This window comes from Mastigoproctus giganteus, chromosome 8 (genome assembly GCF_048544385.1).
Source record: "Mastigoproctus giganteus isolate SK-2022 chromosome 8, ASM4854438v1, whole genome shotgun sequence".
Lineage (NCBI taxonomy): Eukaryota > Metazoa > Arthropoda > Arachnida > Uropygi > Thelyphonidae > Mastigoproctus > Mastigoproctus giganteus.
The window spans coordinates 24,092,915-24,115,325 of record NC_143582.1 but is presented as its reverse complement, the minus strand read 5'-3'; the positions used below and the strand labels follow the sequence as shown (position 1 = coordinate 24,115,325).

The 22,411-nt window shown below is 35.7% G+C and overlaps 1 protein-coding gene across 1 annotated transcript in view; it reads left to right on the top strand.

Annotated features, from left to right (window-relative positions):
- The first annotated feature begins 4,239 nt into the window (after positions 1-4,239).
- Positions 4,240-22,411, top strand: part of LOC150081367 (uncharacterized) — a 55,831-nt gene continuing 37,659 nt past the window's right edge. The window contains exons 1-2 of the mRNA XM_090380185.1: positions 4,240-4,413; positions 12,125-12,327. Coding sequence (XP_090236311.1) covers positions 4,326-4,413; positions 12,125-12,327 — 291 coding nt within the window. The 5' untranslated portion in view covers positions 4,240-4,325. The remainder of the gene's footprint in view (positions 4,414-12,124; positions 12,328-22,411) is intronic.

The window sequence follows — 22,411 nt, the reverse complement described above, 5'->3', positions numbered from 1 at the left end:
AAATTTGGGTATTCTTTCAGCAGGAAGATACTTGGAATCAGCGCTGTTAAACCTGAAAAAATTTCACTTGATAAATAAAATAAAAATTGTTCCCCTTACTTTGATACTAGTTAGTTATTTCTTTGAATATATTTACATATTAATGCACTGTGATCCTTACTGTTTTAAATTTTTTCAAACTCAGTTAATTATTAAACTTTGCTAATTTAAACAGAAATTTTGATAAGTTATTAGCTAGTTTAGCATTATATGTGCTATTATATGCCTCATTTTAGTTGATAACTAAACATTCAGACAAAATATGTACAGTAGAATGTCAAAATTCTAGCACTTTAAGGGTAGGTAGCTCTACAAGCGCAGAGTTATAATTTTGAAACATTAATTTCTGTCTGTTTTATGTATTTCGTAGGCTGTATGTGTGTGTGTGTCATTGTTACCATCAATTTTGCAATGTACAGTAATAGTAATTTATAGTATAGTACTTAATAGCACAGTGTGTAGTTTGTAAGGCAGTTCATCCTATTTATAACTCATATTAAAAATGATTGGACAAACTCATCACCCATACTGGAGGCAGCATTGAAACCACAACCTTTTATTTCTTTGTCAGGTACACACTCTGGTTTAATGCTGGCAACTATCGTTCTGTGGGTATTATAGGGATCAGAGTTACTATATTATCTAATAAAAATAACAAATTAGTACTTAAGCCATGTGCATATCCTTAAAAAAAAAGAAACTGGCATTTTCAAAAATTTGGTATCTGCTGGGTCATGAGGATGCCAGATTTATGGGAGTCTATTGTATTTATGGTAAGAACTTGATAAATTTCAAAATTCTTTTGCTCATTTGTCTATGTACAGGTTGGGACAGTGGAATTGGATGTTTTTTGGTGAATTATTTTAAAATGATGAGATGTAATTGAGGATCTTTATTTAAAGAAATAATAACATTCTAACAAATGCAGTTTAGTATTCAGATGTTAAATTTTAAAACTGACATGTTCCAAATAACTTCCAGCACGGTCAAAACATTGTTGCAGTTTTCGCATAAAACTATGCATTACTTGTTGTAGCAAATTTAAATAAATTCTTTCTATTACTTCTGTAATCCATTCATTTAGTTCTTAAATTGAAAGTGGTCTTGTTTTGTAAACTTTCGGATTTCAGTATCCCCAAAGAAAAAAGTCGGGAAGACAGTGCCCAGGAAACATTCTCAAAATGGCCACACTTTGTCTCGATATATGCAGTTTTGCTCCATCTTGTTGAAACCAGACATTATTTTGTCTGAACTTGTGTAGCTCCTCAACCAAAAATGTTTCCAACATCATACTGTATCGATCAGCAGTCACTGTTGCAGCTTGATTGCTCTCTTCAAAGAAGTATGGTCCAGTTACTCCAAATGCAGATACACTGCACCAGATGGTTACCTTTTCACTATGTAGGGGCTTTTGGTGGCACTCCACTGGGTTAGTCCCCAATCAGTAGTCCACAGAAGCAGAACTTTTGCCAATAGCAAAAGTTCTGCTGCTTAATAAATCCAGAAAGATGAAAATGGGCTTCATCTGACATAATCAAAGCATTAGCATCATTTCCCAAAATGTCCATAAATTGTTTGCAGTTTTATCATGCTTTGTTATGTCATAGGTGAGTTGAATTTTGTATGGGTGGAACTGAAGATCATTGTGCAAAATTTGTCTTAGGCTTCTGTTCAACATTCCCAAGGCAATCGCTTCTCTCTTTGCTGACAGGATGAACTTTGCAACATTGCATTTCTCACTCTCTTGACATTCTCAGTCTGCACACGTAGTCCTGACAAATTGATTGTTTACACTACCATTAGAGTGATAAGCTTTATCTACCTTAATATTGTTTTCCTAGAGGGAATTCGCCATGTCTCATTACATTAAACTGAAGTCAAAACCTTTGTCGTGTCTGCACAATAGATTTTGTTGTAAAATAAGTTCTACTGCAAATGTGTGATGGTTTGTTGGCCAGTTATCCACGATTACTGAACTGCAGGAATACCTGACTCTAGTCACATAGCTCTCATTCCCCCCACTACCACAATGCTCCCTCTGCAGTGCACTGAAAAACATCCAAATCTACTGCCCCACCCTGTATATATCAGTATAGAGTGCTTCAATTAAAAGGCATAGGGTTTAATTCACTTATTTTGAAGCTTATGCTGTTTGTTGTCTTGCCTTTCTTTGTCATATTTGGATTAAAATATTTGAATTTGATGTTTGCTCTTCATTACACTCATTTTATCGATGGGCTGAGAAATGTCAGTTGAAGTTTAACATCGAAAAATGCAAGGTACAGTATATGGATAGCAGTAACCCCAGAGTAACTTATCAACTGTTTGGTACTACACTCAGGGTGGTGGAGAATGAAAAAGACCTAGGGGGTAATTGTGCAGCCAGACAATTCTCTGAGCAGTACAGACATGCTGCCAGGACAGCTCATGGTGTTTTGTCACTTGCCTCTTGAGTACTGTATACAGGTCTGGAGGCCTCACTTATGGATGTAGATCTTCTGGAACAGGTGAGAGAAGGGAAACGACAGTGTTCTTCCCGGGACCTATTGAATGGGCACACCGCCCAGTGAATTTAAGCCCCAGGCCTCCGTGGCCGAGTGGTCAGGAGCGGGAGTGCAGTAGTACATGCTCTTTGAGTAGACCGGGGTTCAAGCCCCTGACTACTGAATATGGTCGATCTGCCAACCCGCACTGGACCAGCGTGGCAGATTATGGTCCATTTCCCTCAGCATGAATTGTTGAGGAGGCTTCCATCCTGCAGTGGGTTGATAATGGCTGCACTTTACTTTTTTATGGTCTGCTCACTGATCTCAATCGATATTAATTTGAACATACTATGTGATCAAGGTAAATGTGACAGGAGCATATAATGTTAAATTATGCAGTTAATTTTTGCTCTGGATCACTTAAGTCACATTTATAAATAACAGAAAATTTTATAATATTGTGAAGTATTACACTTCCCCACCTGGATGGCAAAATTTTCTGCAGAGAACACTGCAACCAGATTGGTGAAGGAAACAAAAGGGTGCTCTTACCCAGAAAGGCTTCAGTTCTGCAAATTGCAGCATCTTGAGACCAAGTACCTACAGGGAGATCTGATTGAGATGTTTAAAGCCTTGAATGGATTGAGTAAGCTGAATGTTAGTGGTATTCTTCTACTTGCTGAGACTACACACGAGGGGGGCATAAATTCAAGTTGAAGGTTAGATTGTGTGGAAGTTTGGCAGTGAGTGGTTGATTGTTGGAACAAGCTTCCATCTGTTGTTATTATGATAGTAGATGGGTTATAAATTCAAGGGAGAACTTGACAAATTCTTGGAGGGTACGGATGGGTGAATTTTTTTTTTGGCCTGTGCTATATAAACTTGCTTTTTTGCATCATTGCCATTACTACTACTATTTACTTATGGAACACCTGGCACTATGAGTGCAGTTTGTGTCACATCTTCTCATGCTGCAGCTGTTATATTATTATTATTTTATTTATTTATTTTTTTCTTTTCAAAGAAAATCAATTTATTTTCATTTCAGAAATGCACCGTGTTTTTTTTTTTTTTTTTTTGACTAACTTTTCTCAATGGGAAAACAACTTTCCCATTGAGAAAAAAAGCAACTGATTAGACAAAATTTAATTTGTAAATCTTAAAATGTTGCAGAATAAATTTGTCTGTAGCCAGTGGGTAGTTTGAATAAATTCAAGGCAGAACTAGGCAAACTGTTAGATGGTATAGCAAATGATATGAGAAGTGGGGTTTTTTTTTTGATGCTGTGAGAGCTTGCTTTCTTGCAGCATTTGGCACTACTGATAAATGATAATACTCAGTCCAATTTTAACATTAATTTTGCACCCAAATATGACAAAAAAGGCCCAGCAGACAAATAGCCCAAACTTAAAAATAATTGAAGTAGACTCCAGTGCCTTTTAACACCCTGTCTATTACAAAGATATAAGGCAACATTTGAATTTTTCTTTTGGTTTAGATAGGCCAGTACTTTACTGAAACCTTTGACAAGAAAATGTAAAGACAATTATGTCTACAACTCGAAGACCAATACAGTCTTTCTCCAGAAAGCAGGAGCACACGTCTAAATCAAAGAAGCAAACAGAATCACATTATAGTGCACATCAAGGTCACTACTCTAGCTTCAATGGAAATGTATCTAAAAATAATGCTGATGATGAATTTATTGATTTTGAAGACATTGAACAACAAATATCTGCAAGTAAGTCTAGAAGAAAGAAGGAGATATCAACACTGGATAGCCCTCATAGTACTGGCGGGATGCATTCTGAAGCTTCATACAGTGATGAATTTGAATCTGATTCAGATTCCAGTGGACCTGCAGTAATTGAATTAAAAACTATTAAAAGTAAGTAAAAACCCAATATTTTACTTTTTTTTTTTTTTAAGAGTGATAAAATTTTTAGACACTTATTAAATGAATTACAGATTTTAATAAGGAAAAAAATAAACATTAGTAATACAATGTTTGAATCTTTAATAGTATTCAAAGGGAAATTGATTAGAATTACAATAATTATACTTCATTAATTTGTTGGCAGTATCTTTGTTTTCATAATAATAATAATAAACATTTTCTTATACCATTTATCTTCATAAAACTGTTTAAAATAATAACAATGATTGGTTAATATTTAATGTATAATATTTATTTATATAAAAATGGGATGTTGTGGGGTTGGCAGATCGACTGTATTTTAGCAGTCAGGGGCTTGAAATCCGGTCTACTCAAAGAGCGTGTGATACTGTACTCGCACTCCTCAGCTACGGAGGCCGCCTGACTGCAACTCTGATCAAAGATACCTTTAAGAATTCCCACAGGATTTGAACCTACACCTCTTCAGATGAATAACATCTGCAGAGGTCTAGAATTTAGATACAAATAGCTGTTTTTTTTTTTTTTTTTTACTCTCATAAAGGGTAAGAATTGAAGAAAATACTACAGAAATTGTTAGTAGTGGCTTTGATTATTCATGATATAATACAGTAACATGTAGCACAATGTGTTTGACTTTTAAGTCAACTGATGTTGGTTTAAAAATTGAAAGCATTGTCTGATGAAATTTTGTTTCTGGCTAGGGAAATTAGCCATAGAAAGATTTCTGGGGGGGAAAAAAAAACAACCTACTTTTATCAGTTGCATATGAGTTTCAGTGAAGCTTGTTAGTTTGTTTTATTGGAACCCCATGGTGGGGATTCTAGTAACAAATTAATAGTGAATGTCTGTGCTTCATGCTATATGGAAGTTCTGTAACAACATGGAGAAAAACAGGTCCTTTACCTTAGGACAGTGGTCTCCAAACTTCTTTGGTTGCACATCCTGATTTTACTTAAAAGGACTAGTGTGCACCCCAGAATAAAAAAATTAAAAGTTTAATATATTTTTTAAATTTATAAATCATTTACATGGAAGGCATTAAATTTAGTTTAATGCCTTCCATGTAAATGACTTTATAAATGTGATTATATCTAAAATCACATATAATTTTAAAAGATCACAAATAAAAAAATACAAAACACAAAATTAAATTGAAGTTCAATCACAAAATGATATAAAATCATTAATGTAATAAGTGTAGTAAATGTAATATAATAATATTTGTTTTATTTATAAATAATTTACATGGTATGCATTATATCTAGAATCACATAATTTGAAAAGATCACAATCTAATTCAGTGCAAAAATACAAAACAAATTGAAATTAATATACAAAGTGGTATAAATCAAATCAACAGCATTTTTCAGTGGGAAGAATGTGCTTGAATATTTTTCATTATTGCTGTGTATCTTGGTTTCATATTTTGGGACACAGCTACACGAAGATCTGGTTCCAAGTTAGTTTATTTCTAAATGTGGTTTTAATAATAGCCATTGCAAAGAAAGTCACCTCACATCGGTACATTGATCCAAATGGAAGGATTGCATCTCTCACTCTGCTTACCTAGTCACCCCATGGATCATCTTGTGCACCCCCTAGGGGTGTACACACTCCACTTTGGAGATCACTGCCTTAGGATATGTGGGTTTTGCATCTTGACATTGCTTATGCTGTTAGTCCATTTAGTTGTTTCTCTGGCTTCAGGAAAGGAAATTTGAATCAAATATGGGTAGGGATTAAATCTTCAACGGCATCATTGAAGCACATTGCAAAATAAAGGTCTCTAGCAGTGGATCTAATCTATAGGCTGTTGGCTGGGTCCAGCCCTCGCAGGGTCTGTATAGCTGTATAAATGTTCAGAGATATTTGAACATTTTTTCATTATCCAGATCTCTCTTTTGTCTACATGCAATCCATAATCAAATTTTATTAAAATGAAACCAATTGGTATAATAATTAAACCACTGTGATGCTCTATGGGATGATAGTCACATCTTTATTAAGAAGATGTAGTGGGGAGGGGATATTCTATTTATGCTCCAGCATGACCATATAGATTACAACTAGATATTTCATAAGAATATTATCATTAACTCTATTTTGTGGTTAATTTTTTATGTGAATTCAAACCACAGTCAACTCAACTCAAATGCATGTACTACTGTACTTATGCATTAACCACTCAGGTCCTCCATAGCCAAGTGGTTAGGAGTGGGAGTGCAGTAGCACATGCCCTTTGAGTAAACCATGGTTCAAGCTCCTGACTACCAAATACAGTCTATCTGCCAACCCGCACTAGTCCAATATGGCATATTATGGTCCATTTCCCTCAGCATGTTGAGGAGGTCTCCATCCTGCATTGGACTGACAATGTCTGCAGATTTATTTTTATTTAAATCAGTTCTGTATGTGACCTTACATACCAAGGGTCATGAAAAATAGTAATATAGGTTGTAAAATGTTATCTAAAGGCAGTACAATATCAGAATGTCACAAAATTTTAAGCCAGAACTAAATCTGTGATATCCAAGAACCTAATTAGCCTTACAGAGGTAATGTGTTTTATGTTGTTGGTGGAGGTAAACTTTTTTCATTGATTTTTATGTTCAAGAAATTTGCAACCCATCCTGTCATTTTTCTTTCAACTTCTAAATCCCAAATCATCTCACTTTCTTGTTTCCTATCTCAAGCACTAAATATGACATAAACCTTAAGAATTTAAGTGGTATGGCTGTTATAGCTTATAACTTTATTACGTTTGTGAAGTTGTTTAAGTAGAAATAAGAACATGATATTCGCACAATGATATCATAATTACTATAATTTTATTCATATTTAATTGCAAAATTATAGTATACTTTTAGCTAATATGTCATTTCAGAAGACTAACCACCTCCTTTATCTCATTTAAGCAAGATTAACTTAGTTCTACTTTGCCTGACTTTTGCATATACATGGTTCACACTTCTGCAAGGATATACAGAACACAGGTTGTGTTAATAGTGCTGATCAAATTGGAGTAAGTTCTCAAAAAAAAAACATGTTAGATTAGGGTAAACCATATCTTTTCAGAGTAATATCAGTGAATTATAGTTTTTTACAATATTGTAGTGTAATTGTTGTGGTCTTATTTTTACAATATTTTTCCCATAAGATCAAACTATCCTTTAGAGATATGATGAAGCTCATCAAAGGTATTTTCAATAGCTTGCTTAATTTCAGTAGGAGGGGAGGTTCTGGATTGGTAAATATTGGTTTAATTTTAGGATCTTGGTAATAATTTTGTCATCAAGGATAGGGAGGTGATTATCCTTTTATATAAGGAAATGGTTAGATCACACCTTGAATACTGTATACAGGTCTGTAAATTTCATTATAGGAATGTATGGATCTGTTGGAATGGGTGCAGAGAAGAGCAATAAGATTGGTGATGTAAGCAAAAGCATGCTCTTACCAGGAAAGGCTTCAGTTTTGCAAATTGCAACATCTGATTGGAGTGTTTAAGGCCTTGAATGAATTGAGAACCATCTGCTCTCAATTTGAATTTATGGATGTGCAGAAATTTGCTTTCAGCCAGAGGGTGGTTGATTGTTGGAACAAACTCCCATCTGGTGTTGTGGAGATAGGTAGTTTGAATAAATTCAAGGAAGAACTAGAGGAGGTGAAATGGGAAGTGTTGGCTTTTTTTTTTTTCTGCTGATGCATGTATAAGCTTACTTTCTTGTATCATTTGCCACTACTGCTACTACTAATAATAATAATGAGTAGTGAATATTGAATACATTGGATGTTTTTGTGTACACCTCTTATCTTGCACTTTTTTGTGCAGTATTTTTAGGTAATTTCCACTTTTTTATTTCTTTAGATTTAGTTTATTATTCTCAAGTTTTCTTTAAATAATTTACATGCGTTCTTCTCTCGGTCTTTCTCTCTCTCTCTCTCTCTCTCTGTCATTCTCACTCACTTAAAACCACATAAACACCTGCACAGCTCTGAACTCTTTACTGTCATAAATGCTGGTATTGTCTGGGATAAGTTTCACATTAATTGCTTCACTGTGAGAAGTGTAATGCCATGATACACACCATATGCAAATGTTAAAATTTTTTGTCTTATCTTTATCAGAATTTTTGATTTTATCCTTTGTTGCTACTTTATTAAATTTAGGATTTGCTTTACATCAGGTGATAGATGTGTTATGTGGAATTGTAAAAGTTTTAGTATGTATATATACAGGGTGTTTCAGTTAAACGTTTCAGAACTTCTAAGAGGGGTAGGGTACATCCTGACAACTCGAAATCATATAGCAATGTGGGGTCGGAAATGCTTTCCTGAAGCGGTGTTGTACACAGAAGCACCATAAAGAAAAGAGACCGTAAGTGAGAAATCGTTTTAATAATACATGAAAAGAAGCAAAAGGTACATGGATTAAAGTAAGTGTTCGAAGTTTCTTCCACGGGCTACAATGCACGCCTCACATCTCCGACGCATGGACATCCGAACATTCTGGAATACTCCAGGCGAATTTCGAATTTCTTCGGCAGCTACTGCGATTCTTGCAACCAGCTCCTCAGCATTGTCAACAGGGGTGTCATAAACTAGCGATTTCATATGACCCCAGAAATAAAAATGAAGACATGATAGGTCGGGTGACCGAGCAGGCCAACGCACGGGACCACCACGTCCAATCCACTGTTGACCAAATGTGACATCCAGGTAGTTACGAACATCTCCGCTATAATGGGCAGGGGCTCCATCGTGTTGGAACCACATTGTCTGTTGCGTCGATGCAGAAATCTGTTCATCTCTCAAAAGTTGTGGCAATACTTGCTGCAGAAAGATCAAGTAGATAGGTCCGGTTAGACGACACGGTAACAGGTAAGGTCCGATGAGGTGATCTCCCATAATACCGGCCCATACATTGACCGAAAATCGAATCTGTGCTGCACGACGTCGTATTGCATGCGGGTTCTCGACCGCCCAGATATGGTCGTTATGCGTGTTGAAAATTCCTTCCCTTGTGAAGGAATTTTCACGGTCATATGAAATCGCTAGTTTATGACACCCCTGTTGACAATGCTGAGGAGCTGGTTGCAAGAATCGCAGTAGCTGCCGAAGAAATTCGAAATTCGCCTGGAGTATTCCAGAATGTTCGGATGTCCATGCGTCGGAGATGTGAGGCGTGCATTGTAGCCCGTGGAAGAAACTTCGAACACTTACTTTAATCCATGTACCTTTTGCTTCTTTTCATGTATTATTAAAACGATTTCTCACTTACGGTCTCTTTTCTTTATGGTGCTTCTGTGTACAACACTGCTTCAGGAAAGCATTTCCGACCCCACATTGCTATATGATTTCGAGTTGTCAGGATGTACTCTACCCCTCTTAGAAGTTCTGAAACGTTTAACTGAAACACCCTGTATATATATATATATATATAATGTGAAACATTAAAAGATATATCTGTAAATACAGTGTAGTATTTTTATAGCGAATATTAACTTTCTTGGTAGGTGCATAAAAGTGCATGTTTCAGAGTAATTTTAACCCTTTTTGTATAGAGATTGACTTTTTGATAGAGAAACCAAGGGAAAGACTTACCTTCAAAGGTATTGTAAATTACTGCTGGATAGTTTAAGAATGCAAAATAGCCAGGGAAGGGTGGAATCACAGTGAACTGCCTCTACACACTTACCCTTGCCAATGAGTTAAGGTTAATAAACAAGAATTATTATATCATTTTACCATGTGTGGTTTTAAAAATGCAGTAATTATTTGCATGTATCATTAATATCTGTGTATATTACAAATGCATATATTTAGGGTTTTTTTTTTTTTTTCCATTTGACCTATACTTAGTAGTACATGTTAGCAAGTTCACGAGGCATCAGTACTTAATTTCTGGGGTGGTATGAAAAATCTGAGGTTCTGGGAGAAAAAAAACATTGAAACCATACCCAAAACAGAAATATTCATCTGTGGAAAAATAATCTCTTAAAGGTCCCTTTTGTTTATATGGGGATTGAACCCATGCCTATTCTATTTTTCACTATTTTTTTGTAAAATAGTGACTGCTATACTATTCCAACTATTGGGGAATCTATTTAAGAGGATCCTGTATAATATCATCTGAGAAGTTCATCTTGTTTTATTCTGAAAAATTTTGCCTGTTTAAAAGCATTTCTCACCTAAGGATAAAATTTTGGTAATTATATAACATATTTTACTCCTTTAGCTGCTGTGCAATTTGCACAGTAAAGTGATACTGTACTGAGTTTTTTGCTCTATTTAACCACAGGCAAGATCCCCATCCCTCCCAGTTACATAGCTCTTGTATTCTTTGCAAATTCTCTATGATAGTCTAGTGATATTTCTACTTGTTACTCATTTGGAGAAGTCCAGATTTGAATCCTGTCACTGATTGGAGAAATTCATAAGGCCTTTTTTTGGGCTGTAGTTAGCTGATATCTTGGGCAGAAGGAGTAGAGTTATTCCTCATGATTTATTTCAGGTTTTCTGCCTCCACAACCTGCAGATTGCCCTCAGAACAAATACACACATGAAAGAGTTGTGTGATCATACATAGTCCATCTACTGCTGCTACTTCTACTACCACCAACACTATAAAAATTAGCAGAAAGGCCTTGTGCATCGGAAATAAGCATACCGATACAAATTTTGTTACCACTGACAAAACGTAAAAGTATAAAATAAAACTTTATTAAAAAGTACAGTAAAAATAAAATACAATGAATGGAAACTTATCAAGAATAGTTATAAAGTATATATATAGATAAATGCTAAAAGTGATAAAAGTACCCAAAAGCGATAAGAATAAAATATACATTAAGATCTTTCGGAGCAATGTGTACCTTTTATCAACTTAGAAGACAAGTAGTATGACATTACATCATTATATTCTGTAGAGGCACAATATATATGCATACGCTACAACAAATCAATGCAGATCGTGAATGGTGAAAGGGGGGGGGGACAAAACATCATCTGTCAGGCTCTGTGGAAGTATGCTAACAAACATTTGCCACATTATAAGCTTACTATCTTTTGTCATGCTGTAAAATTACTACTTCCATAATAAGGTGTATGCGGGTTCCTCCACAATTGCTTTTAATGTTGATTCTTGTCATCACTCTTGGTTGGAAGCACTCATATAGTTGTGGCTGGTTCCACTGTTAATCATAATCATGGAACCCACCTTTTCACTGAACAACTCATATTTTGTATGAATGAAACATTTTCATAATGATTTATCAGTTTTAAGATAAATTCAGTTAACAGCAAAACTGCTATTTAAACTGAATTTTTAGCATTAGCATTAGCATTAGTAGAGGCATTTGATGCAAGAAAGCAAGCTTATGCAGCATCAGCCAAAAAAAAAAAAAAAAAAAAAAAAAAAAGTAACATAAATAAATAAAAATAACCACTTCCACTTCACCCCTCTGTTCGTTCGAAATACCTGTCCAGCTGAGCCTTAAACTTATTTAGGCTATCAACTTCCACGACAAGGGATGGAAGTCTGTGCATTTTTGTGCATTTACATAGTTTAAATACACATGTGGTGAGTGCTTGTGTATATGTCTGGTTTTATTAAATTGCAGCTACATAAATAGTGTTAGTTATAGCCTATTAGTTATATTTCCATTTTTATTTCTTTTAGGACCTGCAGTGGTGAGAAAATTTAATAACGTGGTACCTGCCTCAAAGGGTCCAAAACAAACAAAGGGACCAAAACAAAAGCCCAAGTCTTCTTTTCCACATCAACATGAAGCAGACTATGTAGCTAAAAGACTACTTTCTGCTAGGAGGCTTAAAATCAATGAGTTAAGAAACGAACTTCAGGATTGCCAAAGACAAATGAAGGTAAAGTCTTCATAGCATTTTAAGTTTGTTTGCTTTCATATGGAATAGTACTTTAATTCTAGAAAAGTTATTGTTTTCAGTGGCTGGTTATATTACTTACTAAATAGCTCAGAAATAGCCTTTAATAATAATAATAAAAAAAAAAAAAAAAATAGTGTTCAAATAAGATAGTAACATTTCTTTGAGAGGAAGAATTACTTAGATTTTTTAAGAAATTTAAAAATATAAAGCGACACAAAAATATTCTAATTTTTGAAACTTTAATTACTCCTAATCTTAAAGATAGTATTCATTCAAATTTTCATTAAGTACACTTCAAAGACTAGAAAAATGCAATACTTAACATGTTAATTGCACCATGAGATAAGGCATTTGTTTATTATTTTTTTTAAGCATTAATTTTTTTTTTTTGGTAGTTGTTGGTGCATCGTGTTCTGTGACCATAATGCACCTCCCAAGGTTTTTGCAGTACTTTGATACAAGCCCGAGCCAGGATTCAAACCTGCGACCTTTGGATTGCCAGGCAGGCACTTTACCCACCTGGCTAGCCCGGTCAGCAAGCATTAATTAGGCTGCATGATACAACATTTACATCACAGTTCACTTTACTGTTCAAGCAGTGTGACTTTACTCAGATGTCACAAACAGTGTATTCTTTAATGTAAAATGAATCTAGATGGCCTGACAGATCCAAATGTGATTTTGGTCTCAATATTTTTTTTATATAGGTCATGGTATGAGGGTAGTTCAATAAAGAATCACCCTCACCTACATCCACATATTGCAGAGTTGTGATATATTTTGTGTGTAGCATCATATGTACCTCTGTACTAAAGGTGTAAAATTTCAGCCCTGTTTCTTAATTTTTTTCTCTTACAGAGCTGAACGTGTGATGAAGTAGCATCATGGACAAAGTTGAAGCCAGAGCTGTAATCTGGTATCTGTTCTTGAAGGGGAAATCTCCTAAAGAAATCAATGAGGAGATGACTGCTGTATATAAGGATGAAGCCCCATCCTATGGCATTGTGAAGCACTGGCATAGACAGTTTAGGTGTTGTTGGACATTGGTAGAATCTGAGCCCATTCCAGGTCGTCTCCATTCAGCCATTGATGACAACACGATCAGAAAAGTGGAGTCGTTAATCATGGAAGATCGCCAGATATCCATGCATGAATTGTCCCAGGAGGTGAAGATTAGTGTGGGCTCTGTTGAAACAGTCCTTCATGACCAACTCCATTTACGGAAATTGAGGGCAAGATGGATTCCCCGATTATTGACTGGTTTCCAGAAGGCTGATCGACAACAGAAATCACAAGAGTTGTTAGCCCTGTGCCAAAAAAATGAGGAAGACTTTTTCTCTTGTTTAATCACTCAGGATGAAAGTTGGATACACCATTTCAACCCTGAAAGTAAAAAGCAGTCTGGAATGGCTACACCATGGTTCCCCACCCCCCCTAGAAGGCAAGGATCCAAGCCTCATCAGGAAAGGTCTTGCTGATAGTGTTTTGGGATGAGAAAGATGTAATAATGACTGATTACCTGCTGAAAGGTAGAACAATTACAGGTGCCTATTATGTCAACTTACTCACAAAATTACAGGAGAAAATCAAAACATGTAAGCATGGCATGCTGTCTAAAGGTGTGAGAATGCTTCAAGACAATGCTCCAGTTCACACTTCTGAAATTGCAACAACACAAGCTGCCACTTGTGGATATGAAATACTGCCCCATCCAGCCTACTCACCTGATCTTGCACCATTGGACTTCTTGTTTCCTTCTCTGAACTCATTTCTTCAGGGGACCCACTTCCCTCACAATGAGACACTAATTTCCGCAACAGAGTCATGGTTCAAAGATCAACCTCACCACTTCTAAAAAAACAGTATCCGTAGCCTCATCTGCCGATGGGAAAAATGTGTAAATATGCATGGTGACTATGTAGAGAAGAACTAAAACCTGTGCCAAGAATCAACAGGCTTTATTGAATCATCCTCATATAATTATATTTTTCAGGTTGTAACAGATTATATCAAAACTTGATATAATCTGTTACAACCTGATGGTTCTGTTGCATCCTCAGCTAAAGATGAATCTGACTCACTGGCATTCTAGTTTTCTTCTAACTCTTGTATCAACGATTTTGGTAAACACTTTCTGTCATACCTCGTACACTCCACTTCCATTTTTTTTTTTTTTTTTTTTTTCCCCACAAAAGATGTTAGAAGGATTCTGAACAATTTTGATGCCAAGATGCATTTCTTCTGATGTTCTCAAAACCTGTACTGTTCTCCTGAGAGTACTGTTGTTTTGTGTCATGTTTTTATACTTTCTTATTCCAGTGGTATTTTCCCTTCTGCTTTGAAATTTGCTTGTATCCAGCCAATTTCTAAAAATTCTAACAAATCTCTCCCTTCTAATTATCACCCAGTTATACTTACCTGTACTCTTTCCAAAGTAATGGAGAAAAAACTTTCATCTGATTCATGATTGCCAATAAGGATTCACTCATTGTTGATATATTGGCTTATACTAATCATCTTTGGACAAATTTGATGAAATTCAAGTAAGTTGCTCATGATATTTCAAAGGTTTTTGATCATGTTTGGAATAAAGTTCTTCTAAACAAGCTACTGTCTTATGGATTGCTGACCCAATTTTTAAATTGGGTATCCAGTTATTTCTCTGATGTTTACTGTGGTCGATGATATTCTGTCTTCTAACTTCTCCACTAATGGTGGCATTCCCTAAGATTCAGTTCTTTCTCAGACTCTTTTTTTACTTGTATATTAATGACCTTCTTCCACTAACTGGAAATCATATCCATAGTTTTACTGATGATATTGTGCTGCCTTCCAGTTTGAGAAGCCTTTCTCTGCATGAACAACTTCTTGAATATCCACAATCAATTCCTTAAATGTCAGTCTCCAGGTAAGTCTCCAATGGGGTAAGAAAACAGCCTCAATCCTTCTAAAATTCGGTCTTGTCTTATTTCTCACAAAAAAAGTCTACCGCTCCTGTTCTCTTTGATGACACCCATTCTAATTCAGGATCACATATCTCTGTTGGGGTTTACCCTGAAATCTAATTGCTCTTGGCACAGGTACACATCACAAATATATCTTTCTCTTTGTGTAAAAAAAAACTGGGTTTTCTTTTTTGCCCTTGGTGTTTATTTTGCATCTCAACAACTACTTAGTCTGTATAAATCTCTATTCCGTGGAATATTCACTGGTATAGGGGAATATTGTTCCCACATCTGGGATGGTTCTGCCAAAAGTGCTCACAAGCTTTTTGGCTCAATTCAAAGAAGAGCAGTCAGGTTAATCAACATCTTATATCTTACAGAGGCTCTCGACCTTATAGATATTCAGTGGCTTTTCTTTAGATAGTTCCATTTGTTCTTTTGAATTGGCATCTGTAATTCCCCCACCCAACTCCAAATGCAGTCAGTATCCATTCACCGACCAACTCCAAACTCACAGAATCAACTTTTCTTTTCATCATTATTTCTGTTTTCTGGAACAGACTTTCTTCCCCATGTATTTCCCTGAATATTATGATCTATAGAAATTCAAGTCTAATGTCAACAAGTATCTTCTGTCTGCTTAGCCTTCAACTCATACATGTTATTAAGTACTGTAGGTTCTAATACTTTTATGTTTGAGGTTTCCTTAAATGGGATCCCCCAAGGAATCAAATTTTTATTAACATTTTGGCAGTTAATGTGTTAAGATAGATTGGTACTTGATAAAAGGTTATGAGCCCAATTTTAGTAACTCAAATTTTATTAGATTAAAAAATTAAGTAGTTCTCAATATAAAATGAAAGAATATATCTAAAATATCAATTTTTTTTGCAAAAAAAATGCAGTTTTTGTTTTGCTTATATCATTTAACTGATTCTGCAAAATTTAATAGTTGAAAAAAAAAAAAAAAAAAACATTTTGCCATAATCTTTAAGAATAGTAAATTCTTTTACTCTTTTTCTACATTATAAAGGCTTTTTTATACTATATTGAGTTTACTTTTTAATTCAATTACTTTTGTTTGTTCTTTCATTTAAAATGAAAACTTTATAGTGTGATATTTTTAACAGTACTGCCTAATACAGTTGCTGTACTCCTTCATGGCGCCTCCGTAGCCAGGAGCAGCAGTGCATAGCACATGCTTATTGATTAGACCGAGGTTTGAGCCCTTGACCACCAAATACGGAGATGCGGAAAGGTCAGGGAATGACCACCGCATATCCCCGGAGCAATATGACCTTAGTTGCTAATGCTCCTAAAAACCAAATAACAAACAAACGTACTCCTCCACAGGGAAGCTCATGGAAACCAAAACCTACAGAACTGTAACCACATGGTGTTATTCTTATTGATATTACATTCATACAAGTGACGCTTTGATTATGTAGCTTAGCTGTTCCTTGTTGCCTTTATAGTACAGGTATTGTAAATTGGTTTCTCTGTAAATGGTCTCAATTGTAAATGCGTTCACTATAAGAAATTGATGATTGTGAAAGCTTATTTTTTAATACATACATTTTTGTAAATTTTTAGTAATTGTTGTGTAATATTTTCATGCTATAGTATTATTTTTTTAAAACTACAGTAACATTGTTGCATTTGGCATTAAAACTTTATTTTGTTTCATCCACTGTCATCAGAATAGTGAAGTTTTAAAAAATCACAGAATTAAATTTAATTACAATAAAGAATGCTTGCTTTGTCCTATTTAGTTGTTCATCAGATGAGATTAACATTTGGAGAATTGATTGTGCTAAGCAGTGCAATCAATCCTTTCATTAGGGTTATTACAAGTAGAGAACTCTCCCTCGTATAGAGTCTTGTTATTATGGAAATACAAACATAGGGAAAAAAGATACTTTTCTGTGACGAATACCGATAGTAGTGAAGAGTTCACGAATAACGAACTCCACAAACATTGAAGTTAATATTAAGCAGGACATGTCTTACAAGGATGTTTGTTCATCTACACCAGGGTACGTAAGCTAACAGTACACCAGGGTTTCCCAAACTTTTTCAGACTACCGCCCCCTTTTAGAGCATATATTTCATCAGTGCCCCCCCCACAAAGTCAGTCAAAAATAATACATTGAAAATTAAATTTTAATAAAAACTATTTAAAATTTAAGCATTTATTTTATAAACAAAATTATAATTGTACAACAGTATCTAAAAGTTCTTGATTTATTAATATAAAAATAATTAATGTGCAGGATGGGTCTGATGCCATGAGATTAATTTTTCCACATCTGGCCCAATATTAGTAAGCAGCATCCTTAAATAGCCACGTTCCACTATTTGTAGTCGGTTTCTCTTTTTTGTCAAAAGGTCCGTAACGGCACTAAATCCACGTTCAGCTAAATATGATGCTGGAAACGCAATTAGGAACTTTTTCACAATGGTCCATAATACAGGATAAAGATTTGTAATTTGTTGCTGCAACCAGAAATGATGGTACCCATTCTTAAATTTGATCTTCAACTCTTAATTCAATCAGTTCTTATGTATTTCTGTCTTTTCCTTGAGTGCTGAAAGACTCATAAACTGGTAAAATTCTCCACATTCCAAGTTGCATTTGAACAGAACAAGCTCTGAAACAAGTGCAGATATAATAGCCTTGGTTTTAATCAAATTCAGTTCATCTCCTTGCAGCTACAAATTCATTTCATTAAACTTGAAATATAAATCTGACATATAAGTTATGTCACTTTTAAACTTTTTCAAGTTGTCTTGCAAGGAAGCATCTTTGTTTTCAAAGAATTCTAAAACTATCTTAAAAAGACTATAAAAGCGAATCAGAGGTGCACTTTGGCAACCAGCAAACTTCAGTGTGGAGTAGCAAACAATTAAATTCTTCATCGTTTTGTATGCACAATTAGCTGAATAATCTGTCATTGAGAGAATTGTTTCTGATTTTGTTAATTGCTGTAATGACGTATTGCGATGCAAGCAATCACTAAGTTTTTTTGCAGCTAAATGTCGATGAATCACTCAATGCACTGCCATTACATTCGGCACCGACTTTTATAAGTGTGCAATGAATCACGATGGCAGCCCACCATTGACAGAGCCCCATCAGTTGCAGCTGTCATTATATTCGTAAGAGGAATCTCCTTTTCTTTAAAAAACTCTTCCACAACAAGAAATATCGACTCTCCTTTAGTATCTGTTACCAAATGTCTGGCAAATAATAACTCTTGAATTAATTTTTCTTCTTTTATAAACCGAACGTAAGCTAACAGTAAAGCTTCATTCCCTGGTAGAGTTGATTCATCCAGTTGTAACAAAAATTGGGTAGTCCCCAAAAAATTGCATAACGTGTCTTCCACATCCTTGCCCATTTCATCAATTTGTCGTTGTCCTGTATTATTGCTCAAAGGAATTTTCTTGATTATGTCAGTCGGCTTGTGCAACACGGTACATAGAATCTCACTAACAGCAGGTAGAATTAATTCTTTGCCAACTGTATGTGGCTTTCCAGATTTAGCAATCAGTAATGAAATGTTGTAAGAGTTGCATAACCCATCATTTTCTTGCTTTAGCATTAGTAGAGGCATTTGATGCAAGAAAGCAAGCTTATGCAGCATCAGCCAAAAAAAAAAAAAAAAAACACTTCCACTTCACCCCTCTGTTCATTCAAAATATCTATCCAGCTGAGCCTTAAACTTATTTAGGCTATCAACTTCCACGACAAGGGATGGAAGTCTGTTCCACCAACCAACCACCTGCTGGCTAAAGCCAAATTTCCGCACGTCTATCCTACATATGTCTTTCCTCAATTTGAATTTATGCCCTCTCAGGTGATTATTCTGAGCGAGAGGAAGAATCCCATCAGCATTGAGCATGCTCAAACCATTCAAGGCTTTATACACCTCTATCAGATCACCTCGCTGGTGCCAAGTCTCCAGACTTAAGACTCCAAAACTTAAGCCTTTCTTCATAAGAGCACCCCTTTGTTCCATTCACTAATCTTGTTGCCCTTCTCTGTACTCGTTCCAGCAGCTCTACATCCTTCTTGAAATGAGGCCTCCAGACCTGTATACAGTACTCTAGGTGTGGCCTGACCATTGCCTTATACAAGGGAATAATCACCTCCTTATCCCTGCTATCTATTCTTAGCTACCCTAGCACAACCCATGTGTTTACTTGTACCGCAATGACTCCCGGCAGTCTCTGAAATATCCTGCATCTTGTTTTTCAGGCTTCTGCTCATTCCAATAGAAGCAGTGCAAGAATCTCTTTCACCTCTGCCAGTGGCTACTGTTAATCTATTCGTCTTTGTCTTCCCCCAAGCTAGCAGTTTTCCGACCCACCTAACACTGCCTCGATGGCATCAGCAAATATTCTTGCACCCTTTCTATTTAAGTGTATCCCATCCCTGTAGAAGCAATCTCTCCTGTTAACAAGTACAGTCCAGGCTGAAAAAAATTCTACCCCTTGAGCCTTGCACAATCTTTCCAGGGCCGAATTGATCGACAAGGCTCTCATCATATACTCCCTCCTATCGTGTCTGGGCAGAATTGCAGACACTTTCAAATTCAACCCTATTTCACGGCTTTTTTTCAACAGTGACCTGTACTTGTTAAGCAATTCTGCCGTTCTCCTACTCTTGATATCATTAGTGCCAACGTGTACAACTATATCACCTTTTGTGCCCTTAAAAGATGATATCTGCTCTACAACGTCATCAACCTTTGCCCCTGGCAGACATACCCTGGTCATGTTCCACCTATCCATTTTACAAAGCATGTTCCCCATTTCCCTGACAATAGAGTCACCAACAACTACTAGTTCCTTTGGGACCAGCGCATTCTGCCTTGGGGGTTGCCGCTGTGTTGCGCAACGACCAAGTGCAAGCTCTGGCGTTGACGTGGGCAGCTGAGAGCTTGATGGGCCCCTCAATTTAGTTCCTTCGAGGGCATCCACCCTGTCCTTCAAGCTCTCATATAGGCCCATAAGAACGCTGAGTTGTTGCCTGATTTCGATACACTCCTTGCATCGCACACACACAAAGACATCCCCCATGGCAATATCATGTCCCGTACCTGAATGCTCCACAAACATCATGCAAGCTGTGCATTTTAGAAGGCTGTGATTCAGAAGGCAACTGCTCCCCTCAGTTCACCTCTGAGCCACAGAACTTCCATTAGCTTGAGCCTTTTGTTTTGCTGCTCTGGTCTGAGTCATGTTTCTTTTAATTTAAATAAAATTTCAGTTTCAGTTTATAACCCTAAATTATCTCCCAACACAGTTATAACGGGATATATATTTTTTAGTGTCAAGTATTAATTATCTCCGAGTTCCCTTTATATAACTTCCGAATCAGTTATGTATTAATTAATTATGTTACGTTTGTAATCTAAGTCGGTATATGTATTTAGTTAAAAGTACAATTTAAATGCCAACGAAGTTCAAGAAGTTTAATAGATTTTACCGATCACTGAAAATATTGTAACCTATACTATACAAACGCTATCTAGGTTCGATATATGACGATCATATGACAAAGACAAGGGCAGGAAGTTACGAACGGTAATCTATGGACACTTAAGTATTAATTAACTTTCAAATCTCGCTGTCTCAATTCAGAATAAACTAACGATCCTTACTAGGTCTAGAAGCTACGTACAAAAAATAATTTGATGTAAAAAATATTCAATAAGCGGCTAAATATGGCTAAAAAAAAACTTCTCGTTCAGCGGAGTTGCGACTTGTAACACGTGTATACTCTTACCGATACTTTTATGCAATTGCAAGGCCGAGTAAAGAATAAATACACCAAATTAATCAGAAAATCACAAAATAATGCTATACTGCTAAATTTAAATCAAAAGTTTTTAGAAAAACAATAATTTCAAATCAATAAATAAGAAAAATCCACTTAGCAGCTTTGAACATGTCTGGCCCCTACTAGCCTCATCAGCAGACTCCGATGCAGCAGCTTTGATGCATCTGAAAACCTACTTGACAACGTCAGCTGTTTGCAAAATTGGTCTCGAAGTACTTGAAAATAAGATAAATCTTTATTTGTCTTGTTAGCACAAATTTTTTTCAAGTCCTCTCCCAATCTAGGTTTCATAGATTCATTGGAAAACACTTTTTGTCAAATCAGGCGCATTGGTAATAGCTTGTTTGCAGGTGATGGAATGAAACCATATTTTAAATATTCGATATTATACAGCCTACATTTCTTCTTTGGTTCTGCCATAGTTATATCTGTAAAAAATATATTATTATAGATATATGTATTATTATTTATTTTATATATTATTTATTAAATAAGATAATGCTATCACTGCATTAACACCGGTGACAGTTTTACGAACAACCACTAATTTCTCTAATAATTTCATATTAAACTGATCAGTCTCTCCAATAGTTAATGCCAAAATTCTACAAAGAAATAAAAAAAAATGTACGATCCCAGATCCCTTTTTAAAAAAATTTTTTAAAAGGGATCTGGGTAGAGTAATAATACTAATACCAATGCGTAACACACTATGTATTGCTGCTACCGCCACGTGGAGAATGCCACAAAAGAGTGTAGTAGTAATAGCACACGCACGGCATCAAAGAGTACAAGCTCTATACATACAAAACTGGTGGACGTGCACCAATTGATTAAAGGTTAGCCTCAGGATTATATTTATAGTATTCTGCACTGGACTTGACAGAACGTGCATGATCGCTTGTCACGTTGTGCATGTTTAATCGTCCCAAAGAACGAAACTCTGGACTTGACAGAACCTGTGCGAGCGCTTGCCATATCACGCTTGTTTAGTCTGCTCAGTTCATATGGTTGCAGTTTGCGTGTTTTCTTGCCATGTTACATCAAATGTGAAAAGCACTATTTCGACATCTCCTATACATAAAGTTGTATGCCTGAAAAGCTGATTTTACAGTAGAGCTGTTTGAAGTTTAATGGTAAGCTTTTTGTTTCAAAATAAATTTATGTTGATTTAGTTGTGATTAAATTAGTTAAATAAGTTAATAGAATTCTTTAAATCAGAAAAATATTTGAACTTCAAACAGCTCTAGGCGCCTCCGTAGCCAGGTGG